Genomic DNA, 15,000 nt, shown 5'->3' on the forward strand with positions numbered 1-15,000 from the left:
TCATCTCCTCGTACTGTCCTTGTTTTCCCCTTTTTGTCTATCACTCTCTCTCTACTTTTCTCTCCCTTCACATTTAGAACACCTTTTTCTCCCTCTCTCCTTTCTCCTCAATCTCATACCACTCAAAACTTCTCCCTTTCCTTCCCTCCACCCTCTGCCTCCTTGTTCTCCTCTCTTCCCCTCCGTCCCTCCCACTCAGAACACACCATACCCTTCCTTCTCTATTCCATCCCTCCCCTCACTTTCTCCCTTTTTTTCTATTTCCCTCTTTCTCTCTTATCCAGAATACATCCTACCAGTTTCTATTTTTTTTTTATCTTCCTTCACAACTTCGCCTTTCTTATTATCTTTCTTTTTCAATCCTATCATCCCTTTTTGTCTCCCTTTTCCTTCCTTCTCAACCTTCCCTCCCCACAATTCACCCATTCAGAAGGTCTCTCTCTCTCTCTCTCTCTCTCTCTCTCTCTCTCTCTCTCTCTCTCTCTCTCTCTCTCTCTCTCTCTCTCTCTCTCTCTCTCTCTCTCTCTCTCTCTCTCTCTCTCTCTCTCTCTCTCTCTCTCTCTCTCTCTCTCTCTCTCTCTCTCTCTCTCTCTCTCTCTCTCTCTCTCTCTCTCTCTCTCTCTCTCTCTCTCTCTCTCTCTCTCTCTCTCTCTCTCCCTCTTTCTTTCTCCGCCTCCACGTGTCGCCTCCCACGGTCTGCTGGCGTCCTCAGGCGTGGCTTTGATCTGCCTTAATGAAACATACCGAGTCAATACTTCTAACACTCCAAGGGCTTGGTACTCCTGAAGGTGCGAAGCTCAGGTGCATGAGAACCATTTTTGAGGTGATCATTTATGTGTGTGTGTGTGTGTGTGTGTGTGTGTGTGTGTGTGTGTGTGTGTGTGTGTGTGTGTGTCGAGAGTGAAATACGTAAAAATATGTGTTGTATAGTAACATCGTATAGGATTTTACGTATATGCTAACACTATATGGAAGCAAATAGGGAAACATGCTGTGATTGTGTTATATAAAATTGTATGGAATTGTATGGAATTATGTATGTTAACACTATATATACATAGGGAAACGTATTCATTAGATGCTGTGATTGTCAGAGTGATGGAGGGGAATGGTGGTGGTGGTGGTGGTGGTGGTGATAGTGGTGGTGGAAAAAGGAAAGGAGAAAGAATGTGGTCTTTACGCTCCCTACACTGATTGAGGGACGCGAAGGGAAGGAAGGGTAGCAGAGAGAGAGAGAGAGAGAGAGAGAGAGAGAGAGAGAGAGAGAGAGAGAGAGAGAGAGAGAGAGAGAGAGAGAGAGAGAGAGAGAGAGAGAGATCTGGTTGGTATTAAATAATCTCTTTAAAGACGTTAATATCTACTACTGTTATTATCAATACTACTACTACTACTACTACTACTACTACTACTACTACTACTACTACTATTATTATTATTATTATTATTGCATATTTATCACCATTCCTAACGTTATAAAAAGGGAAAAATCACGTTACGCTATATTATTTTCCATTAGTTTTTCCACATATTCTGTTTTTTTCCCCCCTCTTTTTCTCTCCAAGTCAGAAGGGAGAGTGAGGGGAACGTTTTTCCACCTGTTTCCCTTCCCCTCACCTTCCATTGTAATAATTTTCCCCTCTTCTATTTGTGAAGGCGTAGATGCGCACGCACACACAAAACGCGCGTCAACACACTCACTAGAAGGCTTCATTAATTTGTGTGTGTGTGTGTGTGTGTGTGTGTGTGTGTGTGTGTGTGTGTGTGTGTGTGTGTGACTAATGATAATGTTCTTGCGGTCTGACTGTATTTTTTTTATTTTCTTTTTCCTTGTCTCTATCAGTTTTCTTTTCTTTTTTTCCTCACTTTCTCCCTTCCTCTTCTCTCCCTCTCCCTCGGTTCGCGCTCAAATTGTTTTTTGTTTATTGTTTCTCTCCTTTCAGTTCCTCTTTCCCTCCCCTCCTTTACCCCACACTCCGATATTCTCTCTCTCTCTCTCTCTCTCTCTCTCTCTCTCTCTCTCTCTCTCTCTCTCTCTCTCTCTCTCTCTCTCTCTCTCTCTCTCTCTCTCTCTCTCTCTCTCTCTCTCTCTCTCTCTCTCTCTCCTTCAACACTGCAACACTGCTTGTCACTTTGCCACCCACTGACTAGTACACACACACACACACACACACACACACACACACACACACACACACACACACACACACACACACACAGTATGACGGGTCTCCTTCAAAGCTTATTTTATTGTTTTGATTCTCTCTCTCTCTCTCTCTCTCTCTCTCTCTCTCTCTCTCTCTCTCTCTCTCTCTCTCTCTCTCTGAAATTCATGAACCGTTTGACAGAAAATGTTTGTGTGTGTGTGTATGTTTGTTGTGTGTGTATGTGTGTATGTGTGTGTGTGTGTGTGTGTGTGTGTGTGTGTGTGTGTGTGTGTGTGTGTGTGTGTGTGTGTGGTAGTTTGTTCTTTGCTATTTCTACTACTGCTGCTTCCGTTGCTGGTGCTGTTATGAGATTAAGAAGAGAGTTCCGGGAAGTTCTTATATGGCGCTCTCTCAAAGGAAGGTTCCCCGAGATATATTTGTGTAGACATCAAACATAACCTCTTGATAACCACCATTACTCTCTTCTTTTCTTCTCTCCCTGTCTCCGTATTTCCCTTTCCTTCTTTCCTTTCCTTACCCTTTCAGTTTATCTCTCCTTGCCTCTCTTTTCCTTCTCTTCTCTCCTTTCCCCCCTTTCCTCCCTCCCTCCCTCTCCTTTCCTTCTCTCCCTTTATCTTTTTTCGTTTCTTCCTCCATGCTTCTATTTTCCTTTTCTCTACCTCTCTCCTTTATTCCTTGCCTCCCTTCCTTTCTCTGTCTCTACTGTTTCCTTATGCCTCTCTTTTATTACTGTTTTCTGCCTTCCTCCCTTCTTTCTCTCCTCTCCCTTTTCTTCTCTTCTCTCTTTTTCTTTTCCTTTCTCCATTTCTATCTCTGTATATCTCTTTCTCTTATATCTTTTCTCTTGTCTTTCCCTCTCTTCGTCCTTTATTCTTTTTTCTCCTGCTCTCTTTATATATGACATAATTTCTGTCTTTTCTCCTTTAAGTTTTAATGTGTCCTTCTATTACAACTTTTTCGTACATTTCTCTCCTTCCTTCCTCCATTTTCGTTTATTTTTTTCATTTTTCATTTTTTTTGTTTTTTTTCACGCTTTTTTTTTTCCTGTTCTGCTTTGATGTCTATTTTGCTATGGGGAATTTCGCTTCTTTCTAAATTATTTGATTTTTTTAATATTTTTGTATCCATGTGTGTGTGTGTGTGTGTGTGTGTGTGTGTGTGTGTGTGTGTGTGTGTGTGTGTGTGTGTGTGTGTGTGTGTGTGTGTATGTGTCTGTCTGTCTGTCTGTCTGTCTGTTTGTCAGTTTATTTGTCTGTGTCTGTTTGTCTGTCTCTCTCTCTCTCTCTCTCTCTCTCTCTCTCTCTCTCTCTCTCTCTCTCTCTCTCTCTCTCTCTCTCTCTCTCTCTCTCTCTCTCTCTCTCTCTCTCTCTCTCTCTCTCTCTCTCTCTCTCTCTCTCTCTCTCTTATGCTTCTCTCCTTACCTTTTCCCCTCACCCTCGTATTTCCAATCACAGAAACACTTCCGTATTCACCCTTCCTCTTCTCTCACTTGCCCTATGCCCTCTCCTCCTCCTCCTCCTCCTCCTCCTCCTCCTCATCCTCCTCCTCCTCCTCCTCCTCCTCCTCCTCCTCCTCCTCCTCCTCCTCTTCTCCCCTCCTGGCGTTAATTTTTCAGCTAGCATCACCTTTGTGCACATCAACACCACACATCATCCCACGCCATTTTTTCAGCACAGTGCCGTCTCTTCTTCCAGCACTCTTCTTCTTCCACCTCTTCTTCCAGCTCCTCCTCTTCTTCCAGTACCTCCTCTTCTTCCAGTATCTCTTCTCCCATTACCTTTTCATCTGTAAACTCGTCTTTCATTACTTCTCTTCCAGCATTTACTAGTTCCCCTTCCAGCATCCTCCTTCCAGAGAGAGAGAGAGAGAGAGAGGAACATGGAGAAGCTAAAATGCATAGAAAAGTGTAATAAATGGAATGAAAATCCATGGAGGTTTAAATATATCTGAAAAACAATCTCTTAAATCCTGGTAAAATATGCGAGACAACAAAAGATAAATGAAAACAGAAATGTGAATGTATAAATGCAAGAAGGGGAGGTATAAATGAACGAACGGATGAGAGAGAAAGAGAGAGAGAGAGAGAGAGAGAGAGAGAGAGAGAGAGAGAGAGAGAGAGAGGAAATGTATAAATGAAAGCTGGGTGGCGAAAATGAAATATGTAGAACAGACCGACAGTACTTCGCTGATGAGAGAGAGAGAGAGAGAGAGAGAGAGAGAGAGAGAGAGAGAGAGAGAGAGAGAGAGAGAGAGAGAGAGAGAGAGAGAGAGAGAGAGAGAGAGAGAAAGGAAAGTTACCATGCCAACCATTTTTTATTATATTGTACTTTCCTCCCTCTTCTCGCCTGCCATTGGTCCTTGCACGGCAGCGTTAGCCAATGAGGAAGGAGAACAGGTGAACGTGTCCTTTGAACTTGAAACTTTTTGTGAAGAAAAAGTATTATTAGGATTTTTTTTTGTGTATGTGCCAAGCTTGGAATTATTAATCTTTGACACGGGAGAATTATTTTTAGTGTGTGTGTGTGTGTGTGTGTGTGTGTGTGTGTGTGTGTGTGTGTGTGTGTGTGTGTGTGTGTGTGCGTGTGATCGGATTTCCTTTATTAATCTTTTCCTTTTACGTTCAGGTTTCATCTTATGTTTAATCAGTAACGTATCATTTTTGTGTGTGTCGCTGTGTGTGTGTGTGTGTGTGTGTGTGTGTGTGTGTGTGTGTGTGTGTGTGTGTGTGTGTGTGTGTGTGTGTGTGTGTGTGTGTGTGTGCAGCGTTATTAATTTTACCATATATCAGAGAACGTGTATTAAATTATGGGTATTTTGGAGTAATTAACTCAGTGTGTGTGTGTGTGTGTGTGTGTGTGTGTGTGTGTGTGTGTGTGTGTGTGTGTGTGTGTGTGTGTATTTTCCTTAGTTTCTGTTCATCCTTATATTTTTCCTTTTATGCACAAGAGACGCAGACCAAGGCATCTAAAAAACCAAAGAAAAGAAAAAAAAAAAAAAGAAAATCAGAAAAAAATAAGGCTCGCTGTTTAATTAAGGAAACCCATTTGCTAAGTATTCCTCAACTTTTGATGAATGCAGTACTTTTCTTTATTTTCTGCTGAGCCCAAGACTTTCGTTAATCTTAGCTGTCCATCACTCGGTTACGTGTGTGTGTGTGTGTGTGTGTGTGTGTGTGGGAGAGAGAGAGAAAGAGTGTGTGTGCGCACGTCTGGACATGACGCTTCCGGTTCTGTCTAGAGGGAGTCTCTCTCTCTCTCTCTCTCTCTCTCTCTCTCTCTCTCTCTCTCTCTCTCTCTCTCTCTCTCTCTCTCAATATTATTCCTTTGTCCAAGAAGCCTCAGACAAGGAGATCGTCGAGAGAGAGAGAGAGAGAGAGAGAGAGAGAGAGAGAGAGAGAGAGAGAGAGAGAGAGAGAGAGAGAGAGAGAATGTCTGCCGTGGATCATGAGTCTCCTCTTCCTCCTCCTCCTCCTCTTCTTTTACTGAAGAATTTACTCCTTCTCTGCCTCCATATTTGCACATCCTTATCTCCTTTTCCTCTTCCTGTTATCTCATTTTCCTCTTCGTGTTCCTCCGTTTCCTCATTCTCCTCCCTCTCCATTTTTGGCATCATCCACTGCCTCTGCATTTCTTCACCTCCACATTCTGACTCCTTATTTTCCCCGCACACTCCCCTGCCTCGTCACTTGCTCTGCTCCACCACTCCCTGTCCTCTCAAGTCTGCGTCGCGGGTCACTTGAAAACTTTGCTAACAAGATTGACACAACACACGTTAGGTAATGCGATTTGTCAGGGCGGGAACGTTCGTAGCTCTTGACGTGGTGGCGAGGAGACCCGATTCCCGCCTCACTCCAAACACCCGATGCTTGTCTCCGCTGCGGGAACACACACAAGGTCTCCCGTTGGTGGTCCTCGGTCAGGCGGCGCGCTGTGAATGCATACACACTGCGACGAAATCTGATTCTCACGTCACTGCAAATACCTGGTGCCTTGCTTTGCTTTACTTTACCGCGGGGACACGTCTGTCTGTTTTGGCGGCCCCTTGTTAGGCAGTGGGCAGTGAATATATGCTGGAAAATCGCCACAGCTTGCTTCAAAGGGCAGGCCAGATGTGCTGAAGTCGTGTGGTCGTGTAGAAAATGTTTTCGTTTACTCTCTAGAACTTGGGTGTAATTATTCTGCTTTTCTCGAGGTTTAGTTGGCAAGCTCCTGTTCTGTTTCTAAAGGTTTCTCAGCCGAGTCAATAGGGAACTTTAAAAAATATTAGATAAATATATGAATGGAGATGATAGGTAGCAATAGTTAGGCTTGCTTTATATAGGGACTGCCACGTATAGTCTTGCAGTTTCCCTTGTATTGTTATGTTCGTATGTACACCCTGCCTGGCTACCTACACTCACCTTATCACCATGTTGCAGGAACTCCCGACAGGTTACAGCGAACTGTCCCTTCCACGAGGCGGCTTTTAGCTTCATGCATGTTCATTACAGCTTTGCCGGATTACTCCATGAATACCCTAAACATGTTAGATTATACCATTAAAGAGTAAATAGGCCATTAAGGCTTGCGTGAGTGTTGTGTCCATTATGTCCGCCCTGCGTTGTGTTTTGTGTTGTGTTGTGTTGCTGCCTTGTATTGTATGGTGGTGTTTGTTGTTGCTGTAATTGTCATCGTGTTAGTCATCAGCTCCTTCGCTTTTTTCTTTACTGAGGACTTTTTTTTTCCTGAATCTACTTTTGCCATTGCTCCGTCTCCCTTATGCATAAAAAAAAGATGACACAACGAACAAGAAATAGCAGTAAAATAATATATATATATATATATATATATATATATATATATATATATATATATATATATATATATATATATATATATATATATATATATATATATATATATATATATATATATATATATATATATATATATATATATATATATATATATATATATGTTTTCAGTACAAAGATACGAATAATTTTTTTTTTCTTCGTGTCATTTCATGTTTTCTCAAAGTTATCGTGTTATTTTTGCTTGTAATGGTGGAAGGAACAGCCGCGTGACGCAGTAACTTGAGTGACTTGAAGGGTAATTATTCTAAGCGCCTCACCTCGGAAGACGAATGGAGTCAGGCCATGAAAGGGAAAGAAAAGAGAGAGAAAATATGATACAGAACAATACACAAATGTATACACAAAAAGAATGTCAACAGAGACGAAAAATGGAATGGATGAACTGTGTGTGTATGTGTGTGTGTGTGTGTGTGTGTGTGTGTGTGTGTGTGTGTGTGTGTGTGTGTGTGTCGGGGATGGGGAGACGCGCCCTAACTTCCACCACTGTCGTCATAAGTAGGTGAAGTGTGACGTCAGGATAACAAGTGTGTTTGTCTTTCGTATTTAAGGCAAGTGTTACGGCTCTCTCTCTCTCTCTCTCTCTCTCTCTCTCTCTCTCTCTCTCTCTCTCTCTCTCTCTCTCTCTCTCTCTCTCTCTCTCTCTCTCTCTCTCTCTCTCTCTCTCTCTCTCTCTCTCTCTCTCTCTCTCTCTCTGTGTGTGTGTGTGTGTGTGTGTGTGTGTGTGTGTGTGTGTGTGTGTGAGAGAGAGAGAGAGAGAGAGAGAGAGAGAGAGAGAGAGAGAGAGAGCATGAATACATTAACAAAACATGAAGATCAGATAACAAACCGGATAGCAACTCGATAGACGAGGAAAGAAAGAGAGAAAGAAAGAGAAAAAACTAGTTAATGCAAATGTAATGCCGTGTTTACTGTTTGTTGTCTTCTTGCTTTTGTTGTTGTTTTTATTTTCTGTGTTTGTGTGTGTTCGTATTACGTGTACAATACAATGATTAGTGTGTGTGTGTGTGTGTGTGTGTGTGTGTGTGTGTGTGTGTGTGTGTGTGTGTGTGTGTGTGTGTGTGTGTGATGGATTTGAAAACCATCATTGCCACCACCACCACCACCAACTCTTAATTAACCCTTTCCTTCTTCTCTCACCCCACACAGGTGAGTACCGTGACATCACTTGCACACTCCCGGTGCTGTATTCAGGTATGGAGTCCTTTAATAGTTTCGTTTCACATTTTCCTGTAATGTGTTTGAAGTCTTTTGTATCATGGTCTTACAAATGACGTGCGGTGTAGCAACATGTACTGAATTTGTGTATCAAACCGTGGATCACTACTTTGCAAGGTGAATGTTGTAACCACTGTGCCACTTCGCTCGCCTTAAGAATCTCGTATTGGTGGTCTGAGGTGATATGTTGCTTAGGATTATATATATTGAAATTGTGTACCGAACGGTGAATCAGTTTTGTTGTATACTGTATTTATATTGTAGATTGTAGAGAATTATGGTGGTAGGCACTCACTGGATTCCCTCACGTCACCTTCCTGACATTGTAGTCTTGGAGTGCGTGGTGTTATGAAGCGCTATTCGTGAAGTAGAATCTTCATATTCTACATAATTGGTTTTATTCTCATTTTCGTTTAAGTTTTTGTTGTATTTGGTAATGTGATTTCTTTTTTTATCCTAAAGAATATCAGTTGTGAAGTGATCTGAGTTATTTACTCATAACTTCATCAAGTTAACAGGTCTTGCTCTCCTTTTCCATAGGCTTTTCTGCAGTATTTGGAGAGGAATATGATATTTTTTTTAACCCCAGGCAATATATTTATCAGTTATCTTTATAATTTGCTCATAACCTCATGTATACATATGATAGATCTTATTCCTTTTTTCATAAACCTTTTCATAATGTTTGGTGACTAATATCATTTTCTTAGACCTCCCCAGGAAATAGATGTACCAGTCTTCCTCTCCTCTTTAATTTCGTGCGTTATGGAGTGAGATACTGCATTCCTTTCTTGCATACGTCTTCCCTCTATCAATGCCATCTGTCTGACTTCACACGAGGAAGTCTGGGTGTCTGTGTGTGAGCGAGGCGTAGTAATCCCATCTATCTTAAGACCGAGTTCTTCCCGCCTGTTTTCTCCCTGGCAAATTAGACCTTGAATTATAGAGAGGGAGAGAAAGAGCTGATTGCTACTCTGGAGTTAATGAGAGGTGCGTGGATGGCGTGTGTATATGCGTGTGTGTGCGTGGGAAGGTCAAGGGGAGGATAGATCATTATGGGAGTTTATGAAAAAAGGTGAAAGGTAAGCTTGATAAGAGGCTGCGAGGTCATGAGGAGGGAGGTGTGAGGGAAGAGCGAGTCAGGTGTGTGTTTCAGGAAATGAGGCAATGTTAGATGTGCTCAGGTGAGGCGAGGCGAGGGGAGGGAGGCGTGTCCGGGTGAGCAAAATGGAGAAAAAATTGAGGCGGTTTGGGGAATAGAAGGTAAGTGGAATAGTGATTTTTGTGAGATGAAAAAAGATAAGATTAGATAAATAGAGGAAGGAAGACAGCTGAAGGTAAAGGAAGGTTAAGGATAAAGGGAAAAAGGGGAGAAATTAATGCGTTTTAAGAGGAAGAATAGAAGGACGAGGAGAAAGGATGACTTTTGAAAGAGAAAAATGTGAGAATAATTAAAATGAAGAAAGGAGGGAGCTGAAATAGGCAAAAAAAAAAAAAAAAAGGGGGGGGGGAGAATATATAGGAATATAATTGAATAGGTGAGAGTGTTTAGGGAAGGAATGAGTGAGGAAATTAATTTTAGGAGATTGGAGAAGGTAAAGATTGGGTGAGCTGCATAGGAGTTGAAAAAAAAAAGTAAAAGAAAGAGGGAATTTCAAAGAAAAAAGAGAATAAGGTAGATGTTGTTTTAGAGAAGAACTACGTGAGGAAATAGAAGACAGAGACTGGAAAAGGAAAATGTAAGAATATTAGAGAAGGAGGAATGAAAATGGAGAAAAATTAACGAAAAAATAAAACAGGATGATGTTAATTAGAAGGAAAATTGATGAAAAGAAATGAAGAATTAAAAGAAAAAAAAAAGAACACCTTACACTTCGATCGAAAACAAAAGCACACCAGCAGGGAAGGAGAAATAAAAATAAAGGAGAAAGAATGGACGCAAAAAAAGAAGCGGGGTGACGTTGATTAGAGGAAAAATAGGCAAAAAGGAAGGGACATGGAGCTCAATTCAATAATGCACGAGTCTCAAGCAGGCGGGCGGGCAACGAAGGGGGGCGGGGCATTGCTAGGTCGTCCTGCAGGGAATTAAATCAACGGTTGGAGGAAGAGAAGCAAGATAAATCAGACCATGAGAAAAATATTACAAAGGAAACCCTCGATACGGAAAGAGACAGATAGAAAAGTGAAGCAAAGAAAATGCGGTTCGTTATAAATAATTTAGCTGTTATTGCTGAGGGAAATGAGAAAAACACCTGCCCACTAGAGAGAGAGAGAGAGAGAGAGAGAGAGAGAGAGAGAGAGAGAGAGAGAGAGAGAGAGAGAGAGAGAGAGAGAGAGAGAGAGAGAGAGCATTAAAGTTTAACACGAACAGCACCTACACTCATCAAGAAAGGTAAGAAAAAAAAAGCTAATTTGGGCTCAATTCTCATATTCCTGAGTCAAAATTTTTTCCAATATTCTTAAAAGATTGAAATTGACGGAAAAGAAAAAGAAATAAAGGAAAATAATGGAGGAGAAAAATAAGGGAGAAAGAAGAAAGAGAAAGAAGAAAGAAAAAAGAAGGAACGAGGGAGATATAGAAGGGAGAGGGAAGTGAAGAGAAAGGCTAAAGAGGGTAAGAACATAGGGAAAGGAGAAAAAGGAGGGTGAAAGAAAAAAAAGGGAAAAGGAGAGAGAAGGAATAGGGAAATAGGATAGAGAAGGAGGGAAAGGAAATAAAAGGTGAGAGGAAAAAGGTGCGGAGAGAAGAGGGAATGATAGAAAGAAGAGAACAAAACAAGAGAAAAAAGAGAGAGGGAAGAGGGAAAGAAGATAGAAAAATGAAAGTGAAAAAAATAAGGAAGGAAGGAAAGAGGGAAGACGAAAAAAAAAAGACAGGAGAAGAAAGGAGAAGTAGAGGAGGAAAAAAATACTGAGAAGTTAAGTGTTTTCCTGTGTCTTTTCCTTTTTTCCCTTCGGTTTATGCAAATTTGAGGGACAATAAGGATTAACATAAGGAGTGAATGGGTATGGAGTCTTTGTTTGTGTAAGAGGCTTCCCTTCCGTGCAATATAAGGCTGCCTATAGCTCTCCATTATAAACAGGTGACTTTGTATAGAGGCACTGAATTTATATAGGCAAATTAAGGGAGTGTTCTGTATACATGTGACCTTGGATGATACGAATGAGTTAGTAAGTGTATGTATGTATAGAAAAATGTGAGTTTATGTATAGATATTGAATTTATACAAGGAAATATATGTACTTTCATGTTTGTATTGATAATATATATTGATAACATTACTTCTAAGATGGTAATAATAGTAAATTCTCTCTCTCTCTCTCTCTCTCTCTCTCTCTCTCTCTCTCTCTCTCTCTCTCTCTCTCTCTCTCTCTCTCTCTCTCTCTCTCTCCACGCGCGTAATTTCGGCGTAAGTGATTGGCGAGTGATTGGCGAGTCGTCCCAATCTCCTGCTTGAAATGACGCTTTTCTCCGCGTAAGGTAAGACTCGAGGAGGAGGAAGAGGAGGAGGAGGAAGGGGAGGAGGAGCGGGAGGAGGAGAGGAGGAAGAAGAGGAGGAGGTATTGGTCTTCACAGCCTCTCGCTTCCTCTTACTGACGTTTTTTCATGTTTCAGTGATTCCTTCAGTCTCTCTCTCTCTCTCTCTCTCTCTCTCTCTCTCTCTCTCTCTCTCTCTCTCTCTCTCTCTCTCTCTCTCTCTCTTGGCCAGACTTGTATAAATATTTTTCTTCTTTTCTTTTTCATTTTTTTATCAAATCTTTTCCTTCAGTTGACTTATGCAGTGTGTTCCATTTTATATTTTTTTTCTACCTTTCTGCGTCTTTTCTCTTTTTTTATTTTGATCTCCTGCTGGATTGAATCTTTGTTCATTTTCACCATTCGCCTTCGTTCGAGAGGGAGAGAGAAAGAGGGAGTGGGTGCCATTTTATTTATTCATTTATTTATCTATTTTATTTATTCGTAAAGGTTTGTGAAGTGTGATACGTCGGTGCTTTGTGTGTGTGGGTGTGTGTGTGTGTGGGTGGGTGGGTGTCTGTGAGTGTGGGTGTGTTGAAATATCTTTTTCTAAGGTTACGTGTCTCAGTAAATATGTTTTGGAAGTGTTGGTGTGTGGGAGAAGTGTGTTGTTGCCTCCACTCATTCCTAAGCGCCGTTTTGTGCACTGCTCTCAGGTAATTTACTTCCTAATTCAGACTAGGTGGTAGTGGTGGTGGTGGTGGTGGGTGGTGAGTGGTGGAAAGGGTAATATGTGGTGGGAATATGTAATAACAGAAATGGTTGATGGAGGTGGTAGAGATGATTACGGTGGAAATGCTTCTGTTCGTGAGTGTAGATACTGTAGAAATGGTAGAGGTATAGATAGTGATGGTGGAATTAGTTGTGGAGATGTGTGGAAATAAATATAGCAGGAATTCTTGTGGTGATGGTAGTGATAGTAGGAGTGATGGTGGAGGTGATGACAATGGTGACGATGCTGTAGAAACTCATGTAGTGGGGATAGTGATGGTGGAAACAGCCGTGGAGATTTGTGGATGTAGTGACAACAGCAGTGACTGTGGAGGAGATCAGGTCACCATTTACCTCCTCCACACGCCACTGTTTGTCCCTCCACTTTTCCACCTTTTGTCACAGGAGAAAGGAGAAGACACCACTCAGTGCCTCTTCTCCTCCTTCCCTCTTTCCTTCTACTAAGGAAAGAAATAAGGGTGGATGGGCACTTTTTCCCTTTTCTCCGCTGTTCCCTTACTTACCTGTGTGGAGGGAGGCGTGGGGGGGACCAGGTGCGTGGCGGTGGCCGTGGTGGTGGCGGTGGTGGCGGTGGCGGTGATACTGGTGGTGGTGGCAGGCAGCGGCAGTCGTGGTGGTGGAGGGTGAGTGAACGGTGGTGCGTGCGTGTTGCGTCCTCTGCTCATGCCACTCGCTCTCGCATCCTCGCCTCCGTCAGAAGTTTAATTCCAGGACGGCAGGGCGAGGCGAGGCGGGTTGAGGATTGACAAGGGCGTGAGAGTGACTGCTGAGGAATAAGTCTCGAAAAAAAAAAGAGAAAAAAAAACTCTTGGATGAAACCCGACGGAGATGTTTTTGTTAAATCGAAGGTTTAAAAATTCCTTCCTTCGGCTGCATGTGTGAAACATTTCTTGTCGCGTCCGTGTATTTGTGTGTGTGTGTGTGTGTGTGTGTGTGTGTGTGTGTGTGTGTGTGTGTGTGTGTGTGATTCGCGCTTACGTATACGCACATGCTAGGTACACACGATTATACATACACATGCTTGTCGGATTACACTCGTATGTGTATTTTTCTGTCTCTCTGTCTGTCTCTCTCTCTCTCTCTCTCTCTCTCTCTCTCTCTCTCTCTCTCTCTCTCTCTCTCTCTCTCTCTCTCTCTCTCTCTCTCTCTTTCGCTTGGTTGTGTGCGTGTGTGGGTTTTGTGTGTATGTGTATGTGCGTTTTGCGTGTACGTGAATAGTGTCCGTGAAATGCGATCATGCATACCCAACAGCGTAGTTTCTGTGTGTGTGTGTGTGTGTGTGTGTGTGTGTGTGTGTGTGTGTGTGTGTGTGTGTGTGTCAGTGTGTGTGTGTGTGTGTGTCAGTGTGTGCGCGCAGTTACGAAAGACTGTCGCTGACTTGATCAGATGACACACACACACACACACACACACACACACACACACACACACACACACACACACACACACACACACACACACACACACAACACCCCAACACTTCACACCTCGCAACTAAGAATTATGAGTGCGTGCGCTAAGTGCATAAAATTATACAACAACGAAAAAAAATATATAAAATGAATAAAAATCAGCGTATCAAGTGGTTTGAATTGGAGAAAAGTGGCTATCAAGGAAGCAACTGGTTCCTTTGGGTGTCTCCGCAGATAAGGTCAGAGTTTACACAGCAATATTTTGTGTGCCTTGTATAATAATGAAGAGAAAATACTGCTAGGGGACAATTTTTTTCAGTCCCTCCTCGTGCTCCCCCCAAAGACTACCACCACCATCACCACCAGCAGCTTCATCAACATTATTCCAATTTTTTGTCTTGATATCTGAGGTGAGTGAACGAGGAGCCATCTCATGTTGTCGTGAAAGAGAGAGAGAGAGAGAGAGAGAGAGAGAGAGAGAGAGAGAGAGAGAGAGAGAGAGAGAGAGAGTTCATCTTAGTCTGATTTGACCCATCTCATCATCTGTCTACCTGTCTGTCGTCTCTCTCTCTCTCTCTCTCTCTCTCTCTCTCTCTCTCTCTCTCTCTCTCTCTCTCTCTCTCTCTCTCTCTCTCTCTCTTCATTACCACCCCTCTCTTTCCATCCTCCCTCTCCACGCCTCTGTTTAAGGAATGTGTATAAATTAAGTATAGCGGTCACCGACTCACCCTCGTCCGCTCCGCCCCACGACCTCTTCCTCACCACACACACACACACACACACACACACACACACACACACACACACACACACACACACACACACACACACACACACACACACACACACTCGTTCGTCAGTATTTGCAGATGTTAACACGTGACTGTTGCCGTTTTTCCTTATCTGGGTATTGTTGGGAATGGTATGCTATGTGGCTGGGTGGCAAGGCGTGGCAGGGTGTGGGAGGGTGTGGCAGGGTGTGGTGGGGATGTGGTTGAGTGTGGAAGGGTGGAGGTGTTGTGGTGATTGATTCCATGTTGCGGCTTTGTTTCGTCTGATGCTTTCGATATTTGTGTCTCGTTTTTTCTTCATCTACTCTTTTTT

General features: G+C 42.5%; 1 protein-coding gene across 1 annotated transcript in view; it reads left to right on the forward strand.

The window, feature by feature from the left end:
- Positions 1-11,378, forward strand: part of LOC135111983 (uncharacterized) — a 74,414-nt gene extending 63,036 nt beyond the window's left edge. Inside the window, exon 5 of the mRNA XM_064025731.1 lies at positions 8,167-11,378. Coding sequence (XP_063881801.1) covers positions 8,167-8,170 — 4 coding nt within the window. The 3' untranslated portion in view covers positions 8,171-11,378. The remainder of the gene's footprint in view (positions 1-8,166) is intronic.
- Positions 11,379-15,000: the final 3,622 nt, after the last annotated feature.

The sequence above is a fragment of the Scylla paramamosain genome, chromosome 23 (assembly GCF_035594125.1).
Source record: "Scylla paramamosain isolate STU-SP2022 chromosome 23, ASM3559412v1, whole genome shotgun sequence".
Lineage (NCBI taxonomy): Eukaryota > Metazoa > Arthropoda > Malacostraca > Decapoda > Portunidae > Scylla > Scylla paramamosain.